Source organism: Thunnus albacares, chromosome 7 (assembly GCF_914725855.1).
Source record: "Thunnus albacares chromosome 7, fThuAlb1.1, whole genome shotgun sequence".
Lineage (NCBI taxonomy): Eukaryota > Metazoa > Chordata > Actinopteri > Scombriformes > Scombridae > Thunnus > Thunnus albacares.
Window position 1 is genome coordinate 27127276 of NC_058112.1, and position 24798 is coordinate 27152073.

The 24798-nt window shown below is 39.0% G+C and overlaps 1 protein-coding gene across 19 annotated transcripts in view; it reads right to left on the reverse strand.

Annotated features, from left to right (window-relative positions):
- ppip5k1b (diphosphoinositol pentakisphosphate kinase 1b) overlaps positions 1–23781 on the reverse strand; it is a 56767-nt gene extending 32986 nt beyond the window's left edge. For 12 of the 19 annotated variants that reach the window (XR_006404165.1, XM_044356443.1, XM_044356442.1 and 9 more), the window contains exons 1-14: positions 23578–23780; positions 11778–12412; positions 9655–9850; positions 7568–7658; positions 7071–7156; positions 6399–6553; positions 5627–5728; positions 5302–5463; positions 3949–4070; positions 2622–2723; positions 1914–2000; positions 1474–1549; positions 1013–1122; positions 661–684 (exon numbers count right to left, since the gene is read on the reverse strand). Coding sequence is in view for 18 of the 19 variants with exons in the window: in XM_044356443.1 (XP_044212378.1) it covers positions 661–684; positions 1013–1122; positions 1474–1549; positions 1914–2000; positions 2622–2723; positions 3949–4070; positions 5302–5463; positions 5627–5728; positions 6399–6553; positions 7071–7156; positions 7568–7658; positions 9655–9850; positions 11778–11981 (1517 nt within the window). In the remaining variant the exon portion in view is untranslated. Of the gene's footprint in view, positions 1–660; positions 685–1012; positions 1123–1473; positions 1550–1913; positions 2001–2621; positions 2724–3948; positions 4071–5301; positions 5464–5626; positions 5729–6398; positions 6554–7070; positions 7157–7567; positions 7659–9654; positions 9851–11777; positions 12413–23577 lie in introns of all 19 variants that reach the window. The other 7 variants (XM_044356436.1, XM_044356445.1, XM_044356446.1 and 4 more) reach the window with 5 other exon arrangements.
- Between the last annotated feature and the right edge of the window lie 1017 nt (positions 23782–24798).

A 24798-nucleotide genomic window follows, 5' to 3' on the forward strand; every position in this document is an offset into this window, starting at 1 on the left:
ATCGTGTGCGTGACTGCTTTTAAAACGACGTGAGGTGAAAATCAAAACCAACTCTAATCCTGTTCTGGTTCTTAAAAGTCAAACACACACACACACGGCTGATATCTGATCTAGGACTTCCAGACAATTTTTGCTGCTGCACTCATTCCAAGTTTCTCTGGATAAGATCCCCAGCAAATAACTATAATGAGTGTAAATCCTGACAGCAGGCAGGAGGAAGGAAGACATTAGGAGATTTAGAGTCCAGTTTATATGCGGTCAGGACGGCATGCACACAAAAGTAGCACAGCACACTCTTGATTTACACATACAGAGACACAGTGAAACCATCAAAAGACATTTGACTGTGTATGTGTCCGGTGTTAATGGATAAAAAAATGAATGGATGTTAAAGGAATTTATACACTCAAGTGTACAAAACATTAGGAATACCTTTCAAATATCTAATCTTGCACAAACACACGTCTAATCTGCATTCTTTACCTTATTTATACTTGTTCAGCTACCATTATTATAGATGTAAATGATTAAAAATCACCTATATTCACCTTAATCTGTGTCAGAAAGAGACTATGTGTTCCTAATATTTTGTACACAGTCTAGGTAGACTACAGAAAGGCCTCATCCTTTAAAGTGAGAAGGGAGAGAGAGAGTGCGTACTGAGTATCAATCAAGCTGGATTCCCTTTTGGAGAGAAAAAAGGAGAGATGGGTGGGCGGGAGAAAAAGAGGGACAGAGGAGGGAAGAAAATATAAAAAGGAAAGAGTTAGAGACAAAAGAGGGAGGGAGCGATTCAACGTAATTCATGTATGTGGATGTGAGTAAGATGGCTGAACCCCTTGTGGGGGTGTTGAAAGATGAAGCTAGAGTCGCAGATGAGGGTGGGTGACTGCAGATGAATGATGATGATGATGGCATGAAACTGGAGGATGATGGCTGATGGCGTGTGTTTGTGAGACAGTGTGTGTGTGTGTGTGTGCGTGTGTGTGTTTGGTGTTAAGATATCACTCACATCTCCAGGACAGTCTTGAGCTGCTCCAGTTTAGATTTCTTCTCCTCGATCTCGCAGTCGTTGTGCTGTCCAAGTTCGACCAGCAGCAGGCGGGCGATATCCAGCACTTCCTGGAAACACAGAGGCAGTTATCTTTAATTTGACTGTTATCTTTAATTTCACAAAGCAGACTAAACACACACACACAGAGCGCTTTGGATACCATGAAGTGAATGTGAAAGACAAGGCGGTGAAGATGATGCAGTGACAGGATGAATGCGGTGTGTGTGAGTGTATTTAGACAGCGAAATGATGATGGTTTGTGATCCATAATAATTAAGAAGCTCGATAGGCGGGAATGAAACTATCCTCTCTGAAAACCCTTCATTATTCTTAAGATTTAGTCATCATCTGCTACAAAACATAAATTAAGGTGCAGAGGAGAGGATGTGTGGGGAAAAAGAGATTAACGTCAACCTCACCTGTAACTGTTTTGGCTTCTTCAGCTTTAGCTTTCCTGATTTATAGCCTCCGTACTTCTCAAACAACTCGAAGAATCTACAAACAGATTAAAACGGCAGAATAAAGGGATACAATTAGATTGGTTGAAGGAAAAAATCTTTTGACATGTTGATTTATTGCTTAAGAAAAAAATGGGTAAAGAGTGACAGGCTGAAGTTTATACTGACATTTTTGTGAACTAGACTTATAAACATTTATACATATGGAGGGAACAGAGGGAGGAGGGATACTGTGGATGCTTAGTCTTGTACTTTTTGGTATTTCAACAAGTGGTAATACAAATTCGTCCTCACATATCACATCTTGCTCCTTATCCAGTATTTTGGAGGATAAGATACTATACACTGATATCTTTTGTTTAGTTTTAGCTAAAAACCATACAAAGAGAGAGAACCCTTACAGAGGATGTCGGACTTCCATTTTCATTTTTTGCTTGGGTGTGCGGTCTCCATGGCGGATGATGGCGATAACGCAGCGCAACTCCATCCTGAATCAGAGAGAAGAGGGGATATAAGTCAGACGCTCAGTTATTTCTCCAACCTACCTCGATAACCCCCCCCCCCCCCCCCCTCACTAAGACCTTAACCGACGCTGAAAAAATACCGCTCAGCATTAAAAGTGTCACTGACACCGCCGGGGGACAGATGAGACTCCAGACTTCATGATGACTGAGTGTCTCTGAGTGTGTGAGGGGGTCAGCGGGTAAATGATCCTGAGTTACTGGGTGTTAATGTGTGAAGGGGTTTTTCCCAGCTTTAACTCTGGAGCATGAAACTTACGTAACCATGTATTTTTTTTATTCATTCATAATGTTAAGCAAATAAATACTGGTGAAATGACTAATACATAATTATTTAAAACTGAATGAAGAGTTTTTGGTAGCACTGAATTCAGGAAAAGTACCGTCAGACCATCTGTTCATTTTCAAAAACATTGAAGACATTTTAAATATTTTAACCATTGCAAACTATAATATATATATGACTATAATATAATATACAGTATTGTATTTGAGCTTATCGTATGCTCAGTAGCTAAGCAACAAAACTTTCTTTTCCATGCTGCTCAGGAACTGGAACATCATACAGCAAATAGTTTCAGTACGTACATGGTTCCTGAGGTTGTCGGGACAATGGGGATGTCTTCAGCTTCCATCGGGATGGACCAGGGGATGTGAAACTGGGGGGCTAACTCTCTCATCACCATGTTCCTGTTGAGGCACGGACATATAAAATACAAGGGTAAAAATAAACATGTCATTCATACTGCAGGAGCCTCTGTGATCCTCATTTTTAACCGACGTTTACAGAGTGCTCCTTCCTGTTTTGCGCCGTGAATAAATTCATCAGCGTTCCTGCAAGGTCTTTGCACATGATATGTGCCATCAGAGCATCACATCATGAGGAATTATGTTCGTTCTAGCGTCTGTTACTGCAGGGAAGCTACGTTTCCTGTGTCAAACACTTTCTATTTGTAAAACTTATGAGTCTTTAGTCGTAAAGTTCAAGTTACTTTGCCTGGAAGGAGAGGTGATGAATCAGAAACAAACTAAGATGTAAAGCTGACAAGAGGATCCTCCGAGCTGTCGACACTTATGAATATATTACGACACGACTGCTTCAAGGCAATGTTTACTTTAAAGGTGCAGTGTGTAAGATTTAGTGGCGTCTAGCGGAACAGACTTGGCAGAAATAGAATATAATATTCGTAAGTATGTTTTAATTAGTGTATAATCACCTGAAAATAAGTATAGTTGTGTTTTCGTTACCTTAGATTGAGCCCTTTATATCTACATAGGGAGCGGGTCCCTTTACATGGAGTGCGCCATGTTGCACCGCCTGTTTCTACAGTAGCCCAGAGCGGACAAACCAAACGCTGGCTCTAGAGAGGGCCTTTCGGGCTTTTCGCGAGTAGGTTCTCCTACACGCTTGGAAGGGGAGGAGTATTCAGTCGGTTGCAATCTGCAACCTCACCACTAGATGCCACTAAATCTTACACACTCGTCTTTTAAGGAACATCAGATAGAAACCTTAAAGAATAGACTGCTTCCTCATTACAACACAGAAAAATCTTTCTAAACAGGAAAACTTGAAGGTAATTTTAAATTGGACGAAACCCAGAACATGTCTTAAAAAATTTGAGCATTTATTTATTATCCAAATTATTGCTTTAGTTTGAGATTTTTTCTGAGGGGTTTGGTTTGTCTTGATTCTGGTGTTCATTATTTTCATTAATGCATGATATTGTTAAACTGTTTATCTGCAAATGTATGTTTTACTTTCCGTCCGTACGCTTGTGCTCAAATATAAAACTCCTATGTTTGTAATAGACTGTAGTAATATATTATATTTTAATATTCTGCTTGAGATGATCTGTTTAATGCAGTAAGGAAGTATCAGGTCAGGGTTAATAACGTGTAAGCTGAGGTCACTTACCCCAGGACTTTGGCACAGTCGTCGTAATATTTCATGGAGTTTTTGACAAAACTGAAGCCGTTGACGTCACAGACGAAGGAATGGCCGTTGGCTCTGAGCAGGTCGAACCCACAAACTGTTTGCTAAAGTCACACACAAGAATTTAGAGATTCAGCAGAGATGTTGTTAGCCATACTGTGGAGCAAGAAGCGCCTAAAGACACGACTACAGTCTGCTTTTATTAGACAGAGTTAACACGATGGTTATAAACAAAGAACTGAGAAAAAACAGATCCAGGATCAGCACACGGTTACTGTGCTGTATAGATTGAGCTTTTTAATAAAGTAACACAACTAATGTTTTGACATGAAGCTTATCTTCATGAAAGTAAAAACACAGCTGTACTCAAATCATTTTAAAGACTCAGAAGCTGCGTTATCTTGTTTGAGATACAAGAAGAAAATGTTCCAAAAACTAAATTATTTTATCGGCAACAATGAAATTCTGCATTTTTTCCTAATAATATACTCTTCACAGCACCTAAATAAATATTTATCAGGCTTTCAAGGCAACTACATATATTTGTTTAAGGAAAATTGTCCATTTGGGGTCGTTATGTTTCCTTTGAGGATACTGTTTAGTTCACTGAGTTCTGATGTTAAGACTTGTACTACAAGGAACTTATGAATAGTGTTTTTGTGCCTCCCGCTGTAGTCGTCTTAACATGTTTGTTGTGAGTCCAATGTGGTTTCTGTAATTCACTGAGTCATCCATAATCAGCTCTGAGTGATGATAGAGTCAGCATCACAGATCCTCCCTATCTACTTTATGTTTGCTGATTACAAGGATTGTATTATGTTGGTCGGACCAGTGTGATATGAAGTATTCTCAGGGTGGTAGGCTTAAAAATGCTTCCGGTAACTCCCATTCATCAAGTATACACAGATACTACATTTAGTTTGTAAGGAAAAGATTAAAATATCTAAAGTTTATCCACGTTTGGAGTTTAGTTACTGGAAGATGCCAACTGTCTTTATTTACAGCAACTGGTTTAAAGATATTTTACTCTCAAATGGGTTTAATGAGCTGATAACACACTGAACTTACTGTCTTGTGCAGCTAAACACAAGTTGATGCAGTGTTTGTGTTAGCTTGAAATAGATTAGACATAAAAATGTACCCAGAGTAGTTTTTGACCACTAATGGCAAAGGCAGCAATAAAAGAGGAGAAGAAGAAGACCACGAGCAGATAAAAAGTGCAGTTTTCAAAAGAATGCATGACAATCTGAAACTGGAGTCTTTTGCTTGCTGTCCTCTGAGCCTGCTACGTGGCAGCTAACGTGATTCCAGTTTAGTTCAGCGACTCAAGTTTACCTTGAAGGCCATGCAGACTTTGCGGGCGACCAGTTTCTCCATGGCGGTCAGCATGACGGGGTAACGGATCTCCTTCCCCTCGCTGTCCCTCTCTACCTTCCCGTCCAGCGCAGGAGACTTCCGGGCCTCCGCATGGGCGTAGTCTGGACCCACTGTGTAAACCTGGGACGTCCACACACACACACAGAAAATGCCTCAGAGACATCGGTGATTTCTTCATCTCACTAACTGGCTAAAGCATGATTCATCAGTATGAGTCGCTGGTGCCAAAAATCAAAATAAAGCAGATAAACACCCCCGATAACTGACTGAATATCCACCGTACCTTCACATCAGTACCATCTGTGGGCATGAACTCCTCATAGATGTAGGACCCAGTCTTTCGTACGCTGCTTTCTGGGGAGTACACACTGCTACGACTCCCAATCTACAGCAAAGACAAAGACAAAGAAGGATATTTCAAAGGAATTTAGAACAAAACCTGTAAATTAATATTTTATTGTGCCTCATTTTCCAACCTTTATGCCAGCTGAACAGTACTTTGTAAGTAGGTAACAGGTTTAATCACTGCAGGAGCCAAATGTCCTCTCAGTGTGACCTTTTTTAAAATTCAAATGTTATTACGTTTTCTGTTCTGTAAGTCAGTTCAATAAATATGTTTGTTTACTTTATTTCACCAGGACAAAACACTCAGTATCAATGTTCTTTTCCAGGGAGTCCTGGTACATATATATTAAAAAAAACAACCAATAATCAAAACATCAATATCAAACATTCAGTATAGTCTATTAATCAGGTGTGCTAACCAGATTTCAGTTGCCATTTGAAAGCCAAAAGACCTTTCTAACTCTTCCCAGAAGTGACAATAAAAGTCAGTGTCAACTAAATATCATATCAACACATTTATTGACAAGGAAATCTTTATGTAGCTTAACATATTGAGATTATAATTGTCCATGAATGGCAAAGTTTAGAAGTCAGTGTGACCTTAAGCAACCTCCTGAACTCCCTTGTTGTACGTAACTCTGGATCAAAGTATCTGCTGATGGCTGCACTTTTTTTTTTTTTTCCCCGAGTTGCTTTGGAGACCTTGTTACCTTTCTGAACAGTCTCTGGCTGCCCCCTCCAGCAGATGTCGGGTAATAGATGTAGACATTGTGGTCTTCGGCGCACACAGGTTTCTCAACAAAGGGTTTAGGGAACACCTCCCCGTTCACCTCGACATGGTCCTCCGCCTCCACCAGGTTACACTCTGAGAAGAAAATGGCTTTATTTTTAAAATTTACGACACAAACTAAAACAAAGTAACACAGTTGTTAGAGACAAGGGAGAAGCATAAATAAGATTGCATTTAGTATTAATATACAATCAACCATTTCTCCCTGAGAAGTCGTCATTGGAAACTGTTTGGAAAAGGGCAGGCACTTTCAAAAAATACTGTTTATAGGTGTTAAAAAATGTCTGGAGGGCATCTTAAATAATTAATAAATTGCATGGTAACACTCTCAACATTAATAAGAGGCCCACATTATCAAAGTGATTCCCTCGGTGTCTGAATATGAGACCAAGCAGCAAACATTCTCAGCTACATGCAGTTCTGACTTTTCCCTTCATGCTTTGTTTTTACAGAACTTAAACTTGAGTTTCTGGTTCTTGCACTAAACACTGATTCATCTTTTTAGGTGACTGACGTCCGATATGCTGCTAAACATCACAGAAGTATCATCTTTTTTTTTTTTTTTGACGCAAAACAAACAATTCTTACTCACCTTCAGGGTTGTCGGGATCTCGGTTTAAAACAGCATAACGAGGTAGGTCAATGCCCTCTTCCTGTAGGATACGGTACACTTCCCTCCTGACAGGGAATCAAACAACCGTTAAACAACAATCATGAGTGTGTGTGTGTGTGTGTGTGTGTGTGTATACTGTATAAGGTATGTGACAATAACCATTATGTCATTCCCATCATGTCAACACTCCTCTAATTAAAAAAAAAAAAAAAAGATGGCAAGTTTGAACAAGTTGGTTGCTAAAAAGAATGCAAATGCTGCCGATTTGCAGATTTTTTTGTGCCAAATGAAAACAGCGGGCCAGTAAATCTCAAGATGGGTTATTTGCATTAAACGAGTAGAAGCCACTTCAAAATTACTTGAAAAATTATTCCCATCTCATCCACTAACTGCTGCAGGCCACAACAAGTCTACACACATGGTGCCCTTTACAGAATATAAATGTTAACGTGTGTGTATTACTGATTAAATCGTACCTGTCCTGTATGAAATACTGCATGTTGAGGTCATTGATGAGCAGTGGATTCCTGAGTTTGGCGTACTCCACAGCTTTGTCCAGAGGGAAACCTGAAAAATGTTGAATTGTAAATAAAATGTTGGTCATTACCATTTACAAACAGTCATCATATCATTCAGTTTAAGTCTGAACTGAGCATCCACCTTGGTTTATGGGACAAGGGAGAGTAATATGTTATTTGTATTGGTAAAAGCATGAAAGTGTTAAAATTTGACCAATGTTTTAAACATCCAATTTTGGCCTGAAAAATTCTGGCCAACAGGAAGTGATGCGTTTCCATTTTTGGTGACAACAACAGCTGCTTATTTGAAATATGTAGACGGAAAAGTTGGTATTTATGAGGAGTGATCTCCACTGTGACAGAAGAGATGAGAAAAGAAAAACTTCATTAATAGAAAATCAAAATAAAAAATGTTTCCTTTCACATTTGAGAGCAGGAGCACTGCGACAAAGAGGTTTTAGCCAAAATACAGAAGAATAAGGAACTTGTCAATTAACAATTTATATTTATACAAGTTTGGACACATGTGCACAGTACACTGATTAAGTTTACTTAACTACACTCAGCTAATTAGCAGATATTGACGCATAAGTTCATTTCATACATAAAAAAAGCACTGAAACACTCCATTGTTCTCAGTTCTGAGCATGTCGGTCTGCACGTGAGCATGATAAACATCCACATCTGAAGGAAATATTTTAGGAAAAAGGTTTGTTTTCCTGCTTTTGCATAAACAAAAACACAGGACTCACATGTTCCCATGGTCGAGCTACACTACAAACATCTCCTATTAAAAATAGAACGGAAAAACCCCATGTGTGTCCCATGTGATAAAATCTGACTCAAACACACACACACAGAGACAGACCAGTGTAAGAAGTACAGTGAATCATTGAATGTACAGTATAATATAAATACAACATACTGTGTTTTCATTCTTTGCCTTTTTGGCTGCTTTAGTGATAAAAACAAACAGATCCTACTATTAGATAAGTGCACTAAATGCCTAAATCTAAGTGTGTGTGAAGCAAAATGTGTTCTCATGTATAATTTAAGATAGAAGACATGTACTTGGAGAGGTGTGTTGATCTCATTCATCTAGATCTGCCTCTGTAAACCAGACACAGTCAGCTGAGGGTTTAACTTCAAGCTTTTAATAGATATTTCCAATCCCAAAGTTCTCTGTGTTTCCCATTTAGAGACTCCCAGAGACTGTTGCTGCCAGACAGCCTGACACAAACCTGGAAATCAATATAATATGGTATAAACTTTTTGGGCACTGATATTTTCTCTCAAGATAAGATAGAATATCTAATTTATATAACAGATATAGCAGAAAAAAATTTAATTTCAGTGGGACTTATAAGAGAAATCCATCATCTGATGTCTAACTGAACCAGATACTGTAGCAGGGAAACATCTTACTTGACTTAATTGACGGAGAGTTAATTGCCAACTATTTCCATAATAGATTAATAGATCGTTTTCAGGCATTTTTTAAGAAAAAATGCTAAATTTCTCTGGTTCCAGCTTCTTTAATGTGAATATTTTCTGGTTTCTTTAGTCTTCTATGATAGTAAACTGAATATCTTTGGGTTGAGGACTATTGGTCGAGATAAAACAAGACATTTTAGGTTGCATCTTCAGCTTTGGGAAACAGTGATCTACATTTTTCACCATTTTCTGACATTTTATAGACCAAACAGCTGATAAATCAAGAAAATTAATCGACCCTTAGTTGCAGCCCTAAGTTGAGTGCTGAAGGAAGATCCAGCAGGTTTAACTTTTGCTGTGGTCAGAAACATTCAGGTATCTAGTGAATTCATGGGAAAATAAGTTGTAGTGCATCAAAGCCTCATGTGAACGGTTTAAAATTTCTATGAAGGATGGGCAAAAAACTTTTCCATATATGGAAGAGACGCATCAAAACCTCTCAGATCTTTCTTTAGTAGTACATTTCTTGGCCACATTTTCCCCCCTCCACCTCCCAGTTACTGTTTCCCCCTCGTTTGACAGAGATGCTTTTAACGATTGTAAAGTTTTACCTTTGGAGTGGAAGGAGATGAGGCAGTCGCAGAGGGGCCATTTTTCCACAGGCTCCTCCAGGATCACCTCCTCCGGGAAGATAACCACATCGATGTAGTCGAACTTACAAAGGCGGTCCAGGATCTGAGTCATGGGCTTGGAATTCGACTTCTTCATCATGGCGCATATGCCGACCACAATCTGTCGCTCTGAAGGCTTGACGAGAAGACAGGAAGGATTAAGACGGTGAAGAGAGGGATGGAGGGAGATGACAAGTGAGATGAGGGTATTGACATGCCAGAAATGTGCAAGTTGCTGCACGGTGTAGTGTTGTTGTGCTGACAGAGACTGATGGTAATGGTTATTAACTTAAATGCTTCAGCTATAATTTGGGATTAATGCTAACATAGCATACTAACAAGCTAAATATGTGTCATTAACATACTGAATGTTAGCGTTATGACATACAGCTCTGCTTTAAACATGCAATAACTGATTTTTTGCCACTTAGGGGCAGAAAAAACAAGCTGTGAATCTTTTTTTTTTTTTTTTTTTTTTTTTTTACAAAAAACAGCAGTAAACGTGGACTAAACTGTGGATAACTGTTTATTCCATGACCATCTTTCAAATTTCATGAACTGTTTTTCCACTTAAACTCGACCACCACCAAAACTCCACGTTTACATACCATTTTAAAAACTATTAAATGTATGTTCAGAACCTAACGTGACAGAAAATTACTCTAAATTAGACTGCTACATTCTGCTAAAAATAGAAGAGACAGAGCACAGTTAATACCTCTTTTAGCTGAGCACTCAAGTGATAATGCTCTTCAATTTACTGCATATAAAAGGCCAAATCTTTTTCTCAGTAAACATGGACCAAGCCAGAGAGCCCACAGAGGAATCCTTTTTCCCTGTGGAGGTGGAGCGTTTATGACCGCCGTCCGCTTTGTTTACTGGCTAACTTTATATGTCTGCCATTTGATAGCTTGCCCCAGGTAGCATCCACTAGGATTTTAAAGCTTTTTTTTGGAGGTTTTGTGCAGTAAACAGCTGCCTGTAGCTGATAAGAGCAGTGAAGAGCAAACCAAAACAGTAGCAGACAGGCCGTAAAACCAAAAAACAATCAGCTAAAAGACACTAAAATGCTCCAGAGAGCAGAAGGGAAATGCTGGGTTGGGTGATAATTCTCTATGATTAAGCTGAAAACTATCAGAGCTGCATCTATCTATTGCTGAGTCTGCTTAACGCTACGGAAAGTCTGATAGCCTGACAAGCCAAGACTCACTTGTCCTGAAATGACCACCGTAAGGCAGATAAACCTTTTTTATTACTATAAAAAATGAATAACAGCACGGCCTTTCCTCGGGACAAACTTTGAATAATTTTTCTACAACTGGTAAGAAGCTAAAAATAGGAGTTTTGCTCATCATCTTTCATCCCTTTGAAAATTGAGTTTCTTGTGTGTAATGAGCTCTGCAGCCTCACAGGGCCACTAGCATGTCTACAGACTATTCTTAGATCATTGATTCAGTTCCTTCTTTTGAAACATGAAAATATCACCATTCCTGCAAAAAACCCAAATTCATCATCTATGTATTTGATTTGAATTGATGAATGAATGTACTAGATTTACATGATTATTACACATGTAAAACAAAGACAGATATAGAAACAAAAGCCAGAGAAGAAACCATAGCTTGTAAGCAAGCAGCTAAAACAGCACTACCATAAAGTCCTTTTATAGTTACAGGACTATACAACAGACCAGCAGCCTTACAGCTGTTTATCTGCTGCATTGTTCTCACACCAGTCTTTGTATATTTCTGTCTCCATTTCTTTTTCCACAGTCCAATTCCAAATAAAACTTTCCTCTTTAAAAATTTCCAGGCCTGTTAATTTCCTCCTGCCCAAATATGGGACATGCTCTAACCTCCTGTTCCAAAATTAAATAATCTTTTTCCACTGTGGAAATTTATAGTTAATACTGCTGATATTAATAATACTGTTCATAGACTCTAGTTTCAGCTCATGTTTGTGATATTTTATCATTTAAACTGCTCATAAAAAACACCAGAAGCAACAAGGCACACCTCGTTGCACTCTAGGAAACCTTTTACACTTGAACACCTGTAACTTACCGACCCATCATCTTCATCCTCCATTTCCTCTTCTCGAAACATCTCGTTCTTCATGCCTGCCTCCATCTGGCCCCTGTCCTGCTCGTCATCTTCAGAGCCAACCAAAAATCGAGGAGCGTCTTGGTGAACCCGCCCCTGTCCTTCTTCTCCTTCTCCTTCTCCTTCTCCTGCACCTGGTCTCAGTCCGTCGCAGGGCTGGGACATCACAAACCTCTGTGCAACATGGCGGCTTCAGGTGGCTCCTCCCAGCAGAGGGGTTGTGTGAGGTCAGAGAGCGATTATGGCGGATAAAGCAGGAAGAAACCCAGTGTGTGTTACACCGTCGCTGGATGACTGATACCTGAGAGCCTGCTGACAAACTGAAGGATCTGTCGTGCCTTTCCGAGCCGGCTGATAACAGCTACGTGCAGCTGAACCTGTGCGCTGAGGTAGAAAAAAGTAGCAGAGGTCCAAAGAGGTAGAAGAGAGGGAGCGGACTCCACGTGTGCTGAGGTAGACAATCGGGATCCTGGTTGTAAAACTCCCTGTGTCAGGACAGAGGAGGTCTGGCTCTGAGAGATAGCATGTCCCAGTCTGGAGACGCTTCTTCACAGAGGAAACTTCACAGTCAACATTTGCACATCATTGTCCTTTCCCTAGAAATAAACAAAAAGGTTAAAAAAAAAAAAAAACATTGAGAAACTGGTCCTGTGAGTGAAAGCTGTTCAGATACACAGGAGAATAAAACCTGACAGGTTAAGCCACCAGCTGACAGTTGGCTGTGCAAGCTAACTTGAATAAATATATCTGACTAACCACAGTACTGGTTGACGCAGTATCACCACATCCACCGTTTGAGAAATAAACCTCAGGGCTGTAACATCAGCTACACAATAGAAAAGAAACTTATCGATTCCTGAGGAAACTGGGTCATTGCGACAGTAAAGACTCAAGATAAAAAAAGGTACTGAAGATAAAATAGATAAACTCTTGCTATGTTGACAACAGAAATATTTACAGATAATGGCAGTTTAAACATTTACTAATACATAGTGAAAGTGTGTTTACAGGAATGGAAGGTATGTGCATCAATACATATTCACAAAAAGACATCGTGACACATGCATCATTAGTTTTAAAATGCGAGTAGAGGACTGTAAAAAAAGGCATGAATCAAACCTCGTTATGCAAATTATTTCCTGTTCCTGTCATGTTAGCTTCATGGCTCTAAGGATGCAAATATATCAGCTGTTCAGTGACTCCACCAGTTTCTTTAAGGCTAAAACATAAACTATTTATAGTTTATATTATGTCAGTAACAGGCTGACTTTACATAGACAGAGCTTAAAGTCATGACAGAGACTGCTTCTTTTGAAAATGTGATTACCAGGGTAGATAATATTCAAACTAGCTAAATGTATCATGATTTTCTGACATACATAAAGGGTGCTGCTACATCTCAGAGAGGGTTTGGGTTACTAGTTAACAGACTACAAAGGAATATTGTGGTGCTGGGGTTGTTCTGTTTTACTGCCCTTTTGTTTTTATAGCTGTGTACAGACCAGAGTGTTTGTTTGCTTTTGTTTGCCTTTTTTCCCTGTTTTTTCTCCTTTTATTTTAATGTGTTACATTCATATTATCTTTATTTTTGTAGTGACGAAATGTCAAAACAAATTCAAACTTAGATGACAAAAAAAAAAGGGTTGCAAATAAATTTAGTATAGATATTCAAGGTGCTCAGATGGTAAATCTTAATGAACACTGAATTAGCTTTTTCTTGTTGTAATCATTCCTCCAGTTCATAGATGATCTCTTCATAATGCACTTACAATGTAAGTGATGGGGGACAAAATCCACAATCCTCATTCTGTGCAAAAATGTATTTAAAAGTTTATCTGAAGCTAATATGAAGTTTCATCCATCCAAAATAGTCAAATCAAGTAAATATCTTTCAACGCTACAGTCTTTTTAGTGCCAAAGTCCCTCTTTTTGTTACTATACTTCCACTGCAACTCAACAGGGAAACACAAAGAGGGAATTTGATGCTAAAAAGACTGTAAATGTGGCAGATAACCACTTGATATGACTAACTCAGACTGCTGAAGCCTCATATAAGCTTCAGATAAACTCTTAAATGACTGTGTGGACACACTGTGGATTTTGACCCCCATCACTTACATTAAAAGCACATTTGAAGGGGATCTTTTAACAGCCAGTATGAACAGGAGGAATGATTACAGCTTGAAAAATTGTGAACCTGTCCTTTAATTACTTTGTTGACTCCCTGACTATTTCTCTTCCGCTACTGTGAGGTCAGCATATTTGGTATTGGGTGAAATGTCTTTGCAACAATTGGATGAACGGCCATGAAACTTCATTCACACATTTCATGTCCCCCCTCCGGATGAACTGCAATAACTTTGGTGGTCCTTTAAGTTTTCATCTACTGTCATGAATTAGCTAATGTTAGCATGCTAACACATTCAATTAAGATGGCAATGGTGGACATGGTCAACATTATTTTCTAAACAACATGTAAACATCATCCTGGTGAGCATGTTAGCAGGCTGATATTAGTATTCAGATCCACTAGTGTGGTTGTAGAGTCTTAGTCTTATCATTTTGTGAAGGTAGAAAGGCCTCAAAACAGAATTTACATCATGTGACGCTCAGACTTTAATGTAGCTCTATTAACTCTTCCAGATGAAGAGTCATTGGACAATCATTAATAACTATTACACACATACAGCCCACACACCCACCAAACACTTACTAAACACAACAACAACGTCGTCGTCTACTCCACGTGAGCCTGCTGCTGACTCAGAGCATTTCATTTTGTAAAGAGCTCACGCTGCTGTTTGTTGTCGCCATGGCTACGGAGCCTGAAGAGGAGCCAGACTGTCTCCTTGTTGTGTGTCCTGTACGTACGTTGAAGTGGATCACATTACTCTGCTTTGCATTTCACTTTTCAAAACAGAGCCGCTCAAGTAACGTCTGTGTTGGACCAACTGTCATTTTTATAATTATTAAATGATCGTTACACTTGAATGTGTTACCCTCAGTCTATAGTTGTCTAACCTAAAACATATTTAATTATTTATGCACTCATTAACTCTCCCTGCACAGTTTCTCCCAGCTAGTTAGGATTCAAACCACAAGACCTATTCTGTAACCATCCCTAGTCTATCCCTTCTCTTCTTTTCATGAATAATTTCAACACTATTTAATGTACTTTTTCAGATTTTTGTTTTCAAGTGCTGATTTTGTGATGAATTGCCCAAATTTTCTTTTACATTTCTTCTTTTTTTTGGATGAAAAATGTGTTTTTATAAATGAAAAAAGGTATCAAACGTTAGTATGGCTGAATGCCTCGGTGATATAAAATAATATTTTTACTTGTAGTGCCAAGTTCTGAATTTCAAAATGTCATTAAACGTCTCGTCCTATGCAGCACACAGCCTCTAAACTACGCCTTACATGACCAGCATGTAAAGTGATGGAAACTTTGTACATAAACTTTGGATCAATGTGAAAAACTCACTGACTCTTCATATCAAGTCCTTTTTGTTTCTCATCAGCCTGCTTCACAACGTACTGATGCAACAATGAAGCTGTTTCTGCAATTGCTTTTGAATTTCCACTTCCCAGATGTTTTAAACTGGGATATTCTGGGAAGTGGACCAAAGAAAGCTGCTATTTGTTGTCATTGTATTTACTGTAATGCCAGTCTGAAATGAAGACAATGGGAGTTTCAGCCCATCCTCTTAATGTGGCTTTCCAGTTCCCACCCAGTAGAGGAACATTGTTGTTATATGTGTGCGTGTGAGCAGTATTCTGATTGGCCCATATTCAGGGTTGTTGGACCGTGAGCAACAACAAATATACCTCCTCTCATCTGGTGAGTCTATCAAAACATAATGCACTTAATGCAAGTGAAGAACAAGCTCTAGAGGTACAAATAAGACCAATATATACACTGAAAGAAGGGAGAAATGTCAAACTATGGAACAACAAACCTCAGTTCCTCGACACAAATTTGGTAACAGAGAAAAGATGACATGACTGAATGTTTAACACTAAAGTAAAGTAATGTTGGTGCAGTTTTCAAAATCACATTGTCATGGTTCTTGTACCAAAAATCCATTGTGAAACCATTGTGAAACTGCTAACAATGGCCACATTTTACCAAACATTTGCAACCCTAGTGCTTCAACATAATGTGTGTGTGGTCACTGCTTATCTGTTAAGTCTGAGTGATATCTGATCCAATACCAAACAATAAAGAAACAAAGCTGTTATGTCATTCCGCGGTAACTGAGCCAAAGCCGAAGAGCGACATGTGAAATGTAGCCAAGGCAGCTATAAGAAGATACTTGCCAATGAAGAATGTACACAAACACTACACACAGCCAAAGCCAGTTTATGCGTCTCTCTCATCGGTGTAGCCTGACCCCCCCCCCTCCTACCCCCCTTCAACAACCACCACCACCACCACAAACAGCCAAACAGCTGACTCGAGAGGAAAAGCCTCCAGAAACAGATGGGCAGATCATATCACCTCTCACTGACGGCACACAAGCCAACTATGCACGCCACACGGTCTTTGAATAACTGCAAGAACTTATTTAAAGTCGCTTCCACTCTCATATGGTGCAGGGTTTTTTTTTTTTTTTTTTTTTTAAATTGGCAACGTTAGCGCTGGTGAAACATTTTGGCTGCCGAACAGCAGACACGGTCTTCCTGTGTCCTAACATTTCCGCCAGGACATATCTCAACTAAATCTCACACGTGACCCAGCCTAACCTTGGCACCCAGAAATAACCGTGTCCTCTTCTGAAGCCGGGAGGGCGAGACAGAAACCGAAGGGTGGAGCCAAGGCACGAGGGTCGGGTGCCATGGGCCAGCTACGCTACCCAAAGATAACTCATCATTACTAACCTCTGAGGCGATGACAGGCCGCACTAAGGGAAGTGGAAGCACTTCTTGCTGGCCCGGGGTCGAAGAACACTAACAGAGATAAACTTGTAAATACATACCCATAACTGCTGTAAGAAGGCACCACTGGGCTTGACTTTCTTCAGTGTTTACTAGGCCAAGGACATGACCTTTACTGGGCTGGCAGGATAAGCTGGCAGCACATTACAAGGAAAATGTTGCATGATGGGTAGAAACACCTGTATCTAATCATGCAAGTTTAAATTCCAGCCACAGATTACTGTAAATCACTTCAAGCAGCAAAGTATTTGCTTCTTGAAGTAAACTGAGTTGGTGTAGTGACCAATAGGTTGGAAGAAAACAACACGCTGTTAAAGTGGCGTATGACTCAACACCACTGGTGGTTCAGCTTTGCATATGATTATACTTTTTTTCCCTAGGTATACTGTGGTCTGAAGCAACATTTACTTAGAAAATCAATTCCCCTAACACCGGATTTGCATTTCGTAGGTATCCGTGATGTGTGCACAAGTCTTTCCGCTGTTTGCCAACGTTTGAAGTCTCTGACAAAATAAAACTGAACATGTTCCCAACATCAAAAATAAAGAAAGTAAATCTGAGCCATGCCTTAAATAGACAATGTTAGGTACTTGAGCATTCAAACACATACAAAAATAAATTGTTGTCTTTGGATAATGTTGACTTTTGATTCGGTTTTGGACTATCCCAGTTATAGGCTATATGTTGCATGTAAAGACCATGTCTTGGTTTCAGAAACCTGATTCAAGCCCTTATCTTGGTTTTGAGAGACCTGAATGCTACCTGAGGTACTCCAATAGAAACCAGGACACTGTGGCATCCAGGTTTCTGAATATTCTTTGTTTGTGAGATGTTGAGGAATCTGGACACAGATGATCAGAAACCAGGTTACTTATCATGTTAACAGGGATATGAATCAACCAGGTTTCTCATGTTCCATATAAACACCAAATCCAGAATATGTTCCAAGACCAGGATAAAACTCAAAACCAGGATACTAGCATTCATGTAAAAGCACACATTGATGTCATGCTTTCATTGGGTTCTGTAGTTTGTAGTTTGACAACATGTGGTACCCTTTTTAGCGCTGTGTATCGTACCTCAGTTTTTTGAGTACCGACTGAAATGCGTCAATAAATTCGAGTACTGAAAGACGGCAGGTTTGGTCAGATTTTAAGTCGTGTTTACTGATTCTTTGATAACCTATTTTCTGGTGTAGATCATAAGATTTTAACTGTGAGCTATTGTGCATCCGCTCGTGTTAAAAAGGCTCTGATCCGTTCATTAGTTGTGAGGAACACTACACAGCACGTAAAAACTGTTGTGTAAAGTCCAAATGTCTGGAGGGAGTTAGGGTTGGTAGGATATAAGACTTTTATCTTATAATTGGGATAAAAACACTCAAGATAATTTAAATCGTGAATATCCTCATGAGTGACTTGCAGAAGCTGTTTAGCTTACTAACGACAGTCCTATTTATTCTGAATTACCATTTGCCACAGGGGGGAGCTGGCATCTTTCCAGTCATTCATCATCATGGTATCGTTAATTGCAATTATTTTGGCGAGGATAATCGTAACATTAAATTTTCATATCGTCCACGCCTAGAGAGAGTTTTCTAACGTCTTAGAAAATAACCCTGATGATGTGTTCAGGGTTATCCAAGATTTCTAACAGAAAGCATGTGTTAAAAACTGAAGGTGTTGAGTTTGAAAGACATTAATGTTTACTAGTCAGAGATGGTCTAACAAAAGACACTGGGGGGTTGCGCTGTGGGATATGTAGGATCCAGTGATTTTTGGAGCTTGACCCATAAAAAGAGTAAAATTCAGGATATCTCGTCCTCTGCTGCTTTTGACAATTCATTTTCATTCAGGAGGACATCACATTTTCCACATTTCCAGGTCTATATTTTGATTCTCGGGCTCTACTGGAATATCTTTGCATGACTTACAGTTCAAAAAAAACCTTTTTATCATTACCTGGCCCTTTATGCAGCCCCTCGGTTCAGCCTCTGTCTGATAGAGGCCATTTCCTTTATAATTATAAATAAATAACATGTCCGCTTTAATCTGTAAATTCCTCAACTTTATGCAAGTGCATTACTACAACATTTTACACTGATTTATTGAGAAAAAATGTATTGTATTGAAAGTATGACTCTCCAATACAGGCCACTATGAGTTTTGTCCAAGGTTTTGGTGGTGATGATGTGAAGTTTTGGACGCCTATAGAGGTCGATTAAAGCGATACATTACCTAACGTCCTTTTAACTGAGGATGAAACAAAGGCGACAGACAGAGGAACCAGACAAAATTCACTCTGTGATACCAAATATAGCACTGTCCCCTGTCTGCTAGTTCAAGTGTTGCCATAAAAAAAATAAAAAAAATCTGGCCTGCATCACCTATGAATAAATTAGGAGGCTGATTAAAAACATCCCCTGCTGTCATCTTCAGGTCTTCGTCCACAGATGAGTCACCTACTTCATCGCGGCGCGGCCAGAGATCAACAACACGGCTCCAATAAAAAGGCTTTTAACCTTTGAGACTGTTTACCGCAGGAAGCCTGGGTCGTGTTTATGAGCAGAGAGTCGGTCATTAGCTCCTATTCACTATCACCATTACTCTGATAAGATGGCAAATGAAAACCATCATGGCACACTGTGCAAATGGCAACGGTTTACATGTCTATTACAGATTTGTATTTTGTGGGTGGAGAGAATAACTGCAGGTCACTTCTAAGCGAGGAAAAATAAATAAGTAATGAGTGTTTGTGATTGAGACGGGGGGCTTTTACTGTCAAATAAACGTAAGTGATATTAAAAGTTAAAAGCATGATGCTGAACGAGTGAGCAGCTTGTTATCGAAAGAGTTTAAGGCTGAATCATTAAGGGAACTGTCAATTATTAGATCCAATAAAACTTACTGCTGAACTGCACAAAGTTATCAAGGCAGGAAACATCAGCCACAAAATATCAGCCCTTTATGGTCAGATAACATGCTGGTTATGTTATCAGGACTCAACTACCAGTGGAGCAGCAGTTACAGCTGCATCTACAAGCTTAGAAATTCATTATGAACTGAGCTCTTGAGAAATTAGCTTTGTTTGCAAATGCAATCTGCCGTCATTACTCTGAAAACAGACGCCGGCGTACCGCAGGCCCTGCAGAACGGGCCCATTATTTCTAACTCATCAACACAAACATTTCTCACTCTGGAAGATGTTATGTTGGGTTTACATCATGCATGAGATGTGGAAAAGATACAAGACTTCATTTTTCTGCTCCAAAGCCTTGGATGTATGACTTTTGTGAAGTACACAGCTCTCAGGGTTACGATGAAATTAAATTTTAATGGATCCCTTAAGAGAATCTGCGATGCTGCAGCAGTAGATTATATACAAAAAGAGCAGGAAGAGATACATAGAGGACACAGGATGACTTGGAATATATACAAGCACACAGCAGATGGAGTTTATATTAAAGTATGGTACAAAGGTGACAGTTTCTGAATGGACAGTTTTAACATCAGAGGATGTTGAGTAAAATCTATGAATGAGAAGTAAGGAGAAGTGTATAGATCTCATATTAATAACGATAATTTCCAAAACAACAGCAGGACCTCATGAGTCACAGAATAAATGTTTTCTGACTGACTTATGACGTAAAATGTGCAAAATGTGCATATTTACATTATCATTATCTACTCGGATCACAGCACTTAATGTTTGTTTTTTTTTAAGTTTGGGAATCTAGATAAGTATACGAAAAGTAAAAGTTTAGACTTTTCCAAAGTACAGAGGCAACATGTGCACTGAAAGATGCTAATGTGAATTGTTCAAATGTGCATGTAAATTACACAATTTTCATAACAATAGCTGCCATTTCCATGACAACTGAGCCATCTGGTTATGAAAAGTACGAGATGTTGTTTAAAGCTCTGGGAAAAGATAGTAAGTGGATCTTGAGTTGAGATTATTGTCTCAAACATAGAAACAGTGTCGACAGTTTCACATTTGTAAAACAGTGTTTAGATGGTATGTTAAGATCTCTGAGATGAAGGACAGTTTCCTGGACAGAAAAGCCCAGTTTTTTGAACAAAAGGATGATTTTAAGTTAATATCTTCACTGAATGTTGGTTTAGTTTAAGATCAGCTTTAACTACTGTCCACAAAATCAGCAGAGAGATCAAAGAGCCTAACCTGAAACATGTTGTTTCCTGTTACAGTGGTTTGATTTTTTTTGGTATCTAGTTGTGCTACGAGCTACGCAACTTAACTGACAATTCATCGATAAACCGTTTTGTCTGTGAGATGTTAAGAAGCCCACAGTGACGCTTTCAATTTACTTGCTTTGTCTGAAACCTAAATATATTCAACTGACTGTTACATAGATGAAAACAGCAAATGCTCACGTTTAAGAAGCTAATCGATTAACTGTTCAATCTCTTATATTGTGAGCATAAAAAGCGACAATAAAAACTGAGTTATCAGGGTTTTTTGTTGCTGTGACGTCCAGTCTCCTGCAGACACTGTGGCTCTTTGGCCTGCAGCCAGCTCTCAGGGCTCTCAGCCACAACACCAAAGGACCAGCTGTCGTCTACCAGCTGACCAGTCAAACAGCGTGTAGTTAGTGCTGGCACAAAATGAACGAACAAATCTAAAGTGCCAATTCATATATACTCGACTGCCGATACTAATCGCAGCTCTCGTACAGACTCGCTGTCCTCTAAACATCCCGTACATGCTGATCTGCTGCCTGTATGCCAAAGAATACTGAACACCACCTGAGTCTCGCCTGGGGATCGCCAGAGTCGCTCATGTAGACTCGGACTCGGTGCTTGTAGCCTCTGGATACTGGAAATACTCTCTGCTGCAGTTTGGTTGATACAATAGTTAGATTACTTCAGTGCCTGTTGATAATTGTCTTTGATTGATAAGTGTTGGACTGATTTTGTCATGATACAAATACTAGTCTGTATTTACTGTAGCACCAACACAATTATCACAATAAGTAAATTAAAAACAATGAATGATTTAACCAAATATCAGCTGTATTTAGCATCCAGCCTAATGTTTTGGGAAGGATATTGATGCATAAATGTGTTTACTAAACACTTGTTACACATCTGGTTAGAGTGGTACACAACATCCAGTACTAGAAAACTCAAAATACTCAAACTTGAACTTCCCAGCACTACATCCAGTACTGGTGGTTTCCAACTTTCCAACTTGACGCCATTAATCTAATGATGCAACGGTCACACCAACCTGCACTGACTGTATTAGCTGTTCATTTCATCTGTGGTTTCTTGATTCATTTATAAAGCAGTGAAAATATTGTTATTATAATGAGTGTTTCTCTTCTAATCCAAGTCATCATGGAACTATTTCTCATCCACATGACTTTAGTGTCTTTACTACCACGTCTGTGATACATTTCCTGCCATTTAGAAATCTTTTACTTGCGTTCTTCTCGTTGTTGCATTAGTCTTTATTATTGTTGGCTCTTGTCTTCTCCAAAGCAAGAGGAAGTTTTGAAACTGTCTCCATGTGCCAACTATGTCTTCTGTTATAACACTACTGCAAACTCTAAACTAATATTACTACAACTGTATATCCTTTTAAGAGGGACTGTAGCTCTTGCCAGACCGTCGCTGGTTGAACTGAACACTGTGTATTAGAGCTGCAACAATTAGTTGATTAATAATTGATGGACAGAAAATGAAACTATTTTGATAATCAATGAATCATTCTGAGTCATATTTTTAGTTAAAAAAAAGTGTCCAAATTCTCTGTCTCTGGCTTCTCTGTTTTTTAAATTCAGTCTTCTGTGACAAGAAGACATTTGAAGACATCAACTTTATCGCCATTTTTCACCATTTTCTGACATTTTATAGACCAAGCGACTAATCAATTAATCAACAATGAAAGCAATAGTTAGTTGCATCTCTACTATATATATATACAGATATATATTAACTCCCAGATGATGATTCTCAGAGCCAAATCAATTAGTCAATTTATTGATTAGTTCATCAACAACAGCAATCAACAGCAAAAATGCCAAACGTGTTTCTGTTCAGGTTTCTCAATAGTGATGATTTCCTGTTTTTCTTTGTCTTCTGTGATGTAAAATTGAATATTTGGTGTTTTGTGCTGTTAGTTGAACAAAAGAAGCCACAGTAAGATGTCAAATTGGGATTTAGGGGAAAATGTGATGGACATTTCTAACAAGACCAAACGAGGAATAGTCAATAGGTTAATCAAAATGAGTGAAAATAATCAGCTATAAAAACTTTACTGTCAATACTCAGAGAGTATAACAGTTCATGGAGGAAGGACTCACATGTTCCCACCCACAGCAGCCACACACACTTCTGTCAGCACTCCCAGTTCCACTCTCTTTGTAAGTTAGTGTCAAATTCACATTTCAAAAGTGGCCAAATCAGCTTTGATACTTTTTAACAACAAACTGGTGATAATCTGACCTCTCTATTCGGTGGTTTATACAAGCTGTTTGAGAGAAACCATCACAGGTGTCCAGCTGCCTGTCTCAAGCCTTCAAATGACAATAAAAACCTCAATGAATGAAGTCAGATGAACGCGTGGTTCCGGTGGGGATGAATAAACCGCTGAAAACACACATTAAATAAATCAGTGCGTCGGCCTGCTCACTACACAGCACTCCTGACAGACACAGCTTACAATACAAGGCGATAAACGTGTGTCTGCTTTTAGATATTTCCACCGACACAACGGCGGAGTCCAACTTTCCTCTCTGGCAGGACTCACAGCCAGACATTGAGAGCGTTATAAAAATGTTAAAATCAACGGGACTTACCGGCGGAAATCTACTGAAGTCAGTCAGCTGTTCACTTCCTCGTTTCCCCCTGACTGAACTGTGACTGAAGGGGAAACTGCTGCCTGAGTTTACTTCAGTTTTTTCTTTTTTTAACTGACTGTAAAGTTGTGAGCTACAAGCTGAAAGTTGATGTCCGGTCAGTGCTGCCGGTTAGCTGCTGCTGCCGCCTGCTGCGGCTGCTGCTGCTGCTAGCTTCCTTCCCTTTCTTTCTCTTCACCTTTTTGTTTTTCTTTTTTTTTACATAAAGTTGAGTTTTTTTAAAGCCACGACGTCACTGCCATCCAGCGGCCGAATAGATGTACTGCAGCTCTGTAGCACTGCACACTTAAGGAGATAAGATAAAAAGGATGTTTTGTGCCAAATATGCTCAATATATATGGTGAAATAAATATATAGGTAGTGGTGGAGGAAGTACTCAGATCCTTTACTTAAGTAAAAGTACCAATACAGCAATGTAAAAATACTCCTGCATGAAGTATTAGTATTAGCAGTATTAGCAAAATGTAGTTAAAAGTATTGCAGTAAAAGTAGTGGTTTGGTCCCTGATATATTATTATATATGACATCATTAGATTATTAATACTGAAGCATCAGTGTGTAAGCAGCATGTTACTGTTGTAGATGCTGGAGGTGGAGCTAGTTTGAACTACTTTATATACAGTTAGCTAGTTTAGTCCAGTGGTTCCCAACCTAGGGGTCAGGCCCCTTAAAGGGTCACCAGATAAATCTGAGGGGTCGTGAGATGATTAATGGGAGAGGAAAGCTTTTGGACTTTTTCTCTAATCTTTGATTTTATTTGAAATATTGGATCATTTGAACATTTATTGAAATGAAACCATGTGAGAAGTTTAGAGGGATAAATCACTATTTGGTGGATCTGTTAACAACTCATAGACATCTGAAATGAGACCCTGACTACACACTGCTTTTTGTAAGACGTCAAAAGCCAAAAAAGGTTGGAAACCACTGGTTTCATCTTTAACAAAGTGTTGTATTTTAAAAGCTTGTTGTATTATCCATTGTGTCAAATCTTCATCTGAAAAGCTGTCAGATAAATGTAGTGGAGTGGACGTATAAAGTAGCATCAAATGGAAATACTCAAGTAAATACTACTCAAGTACAATATTTCCCTCTAATATGCAGTGGAGTAAAATGAATAATGTACAAAATGGAAATACTGAAATAGTTAGTACAAAGTAA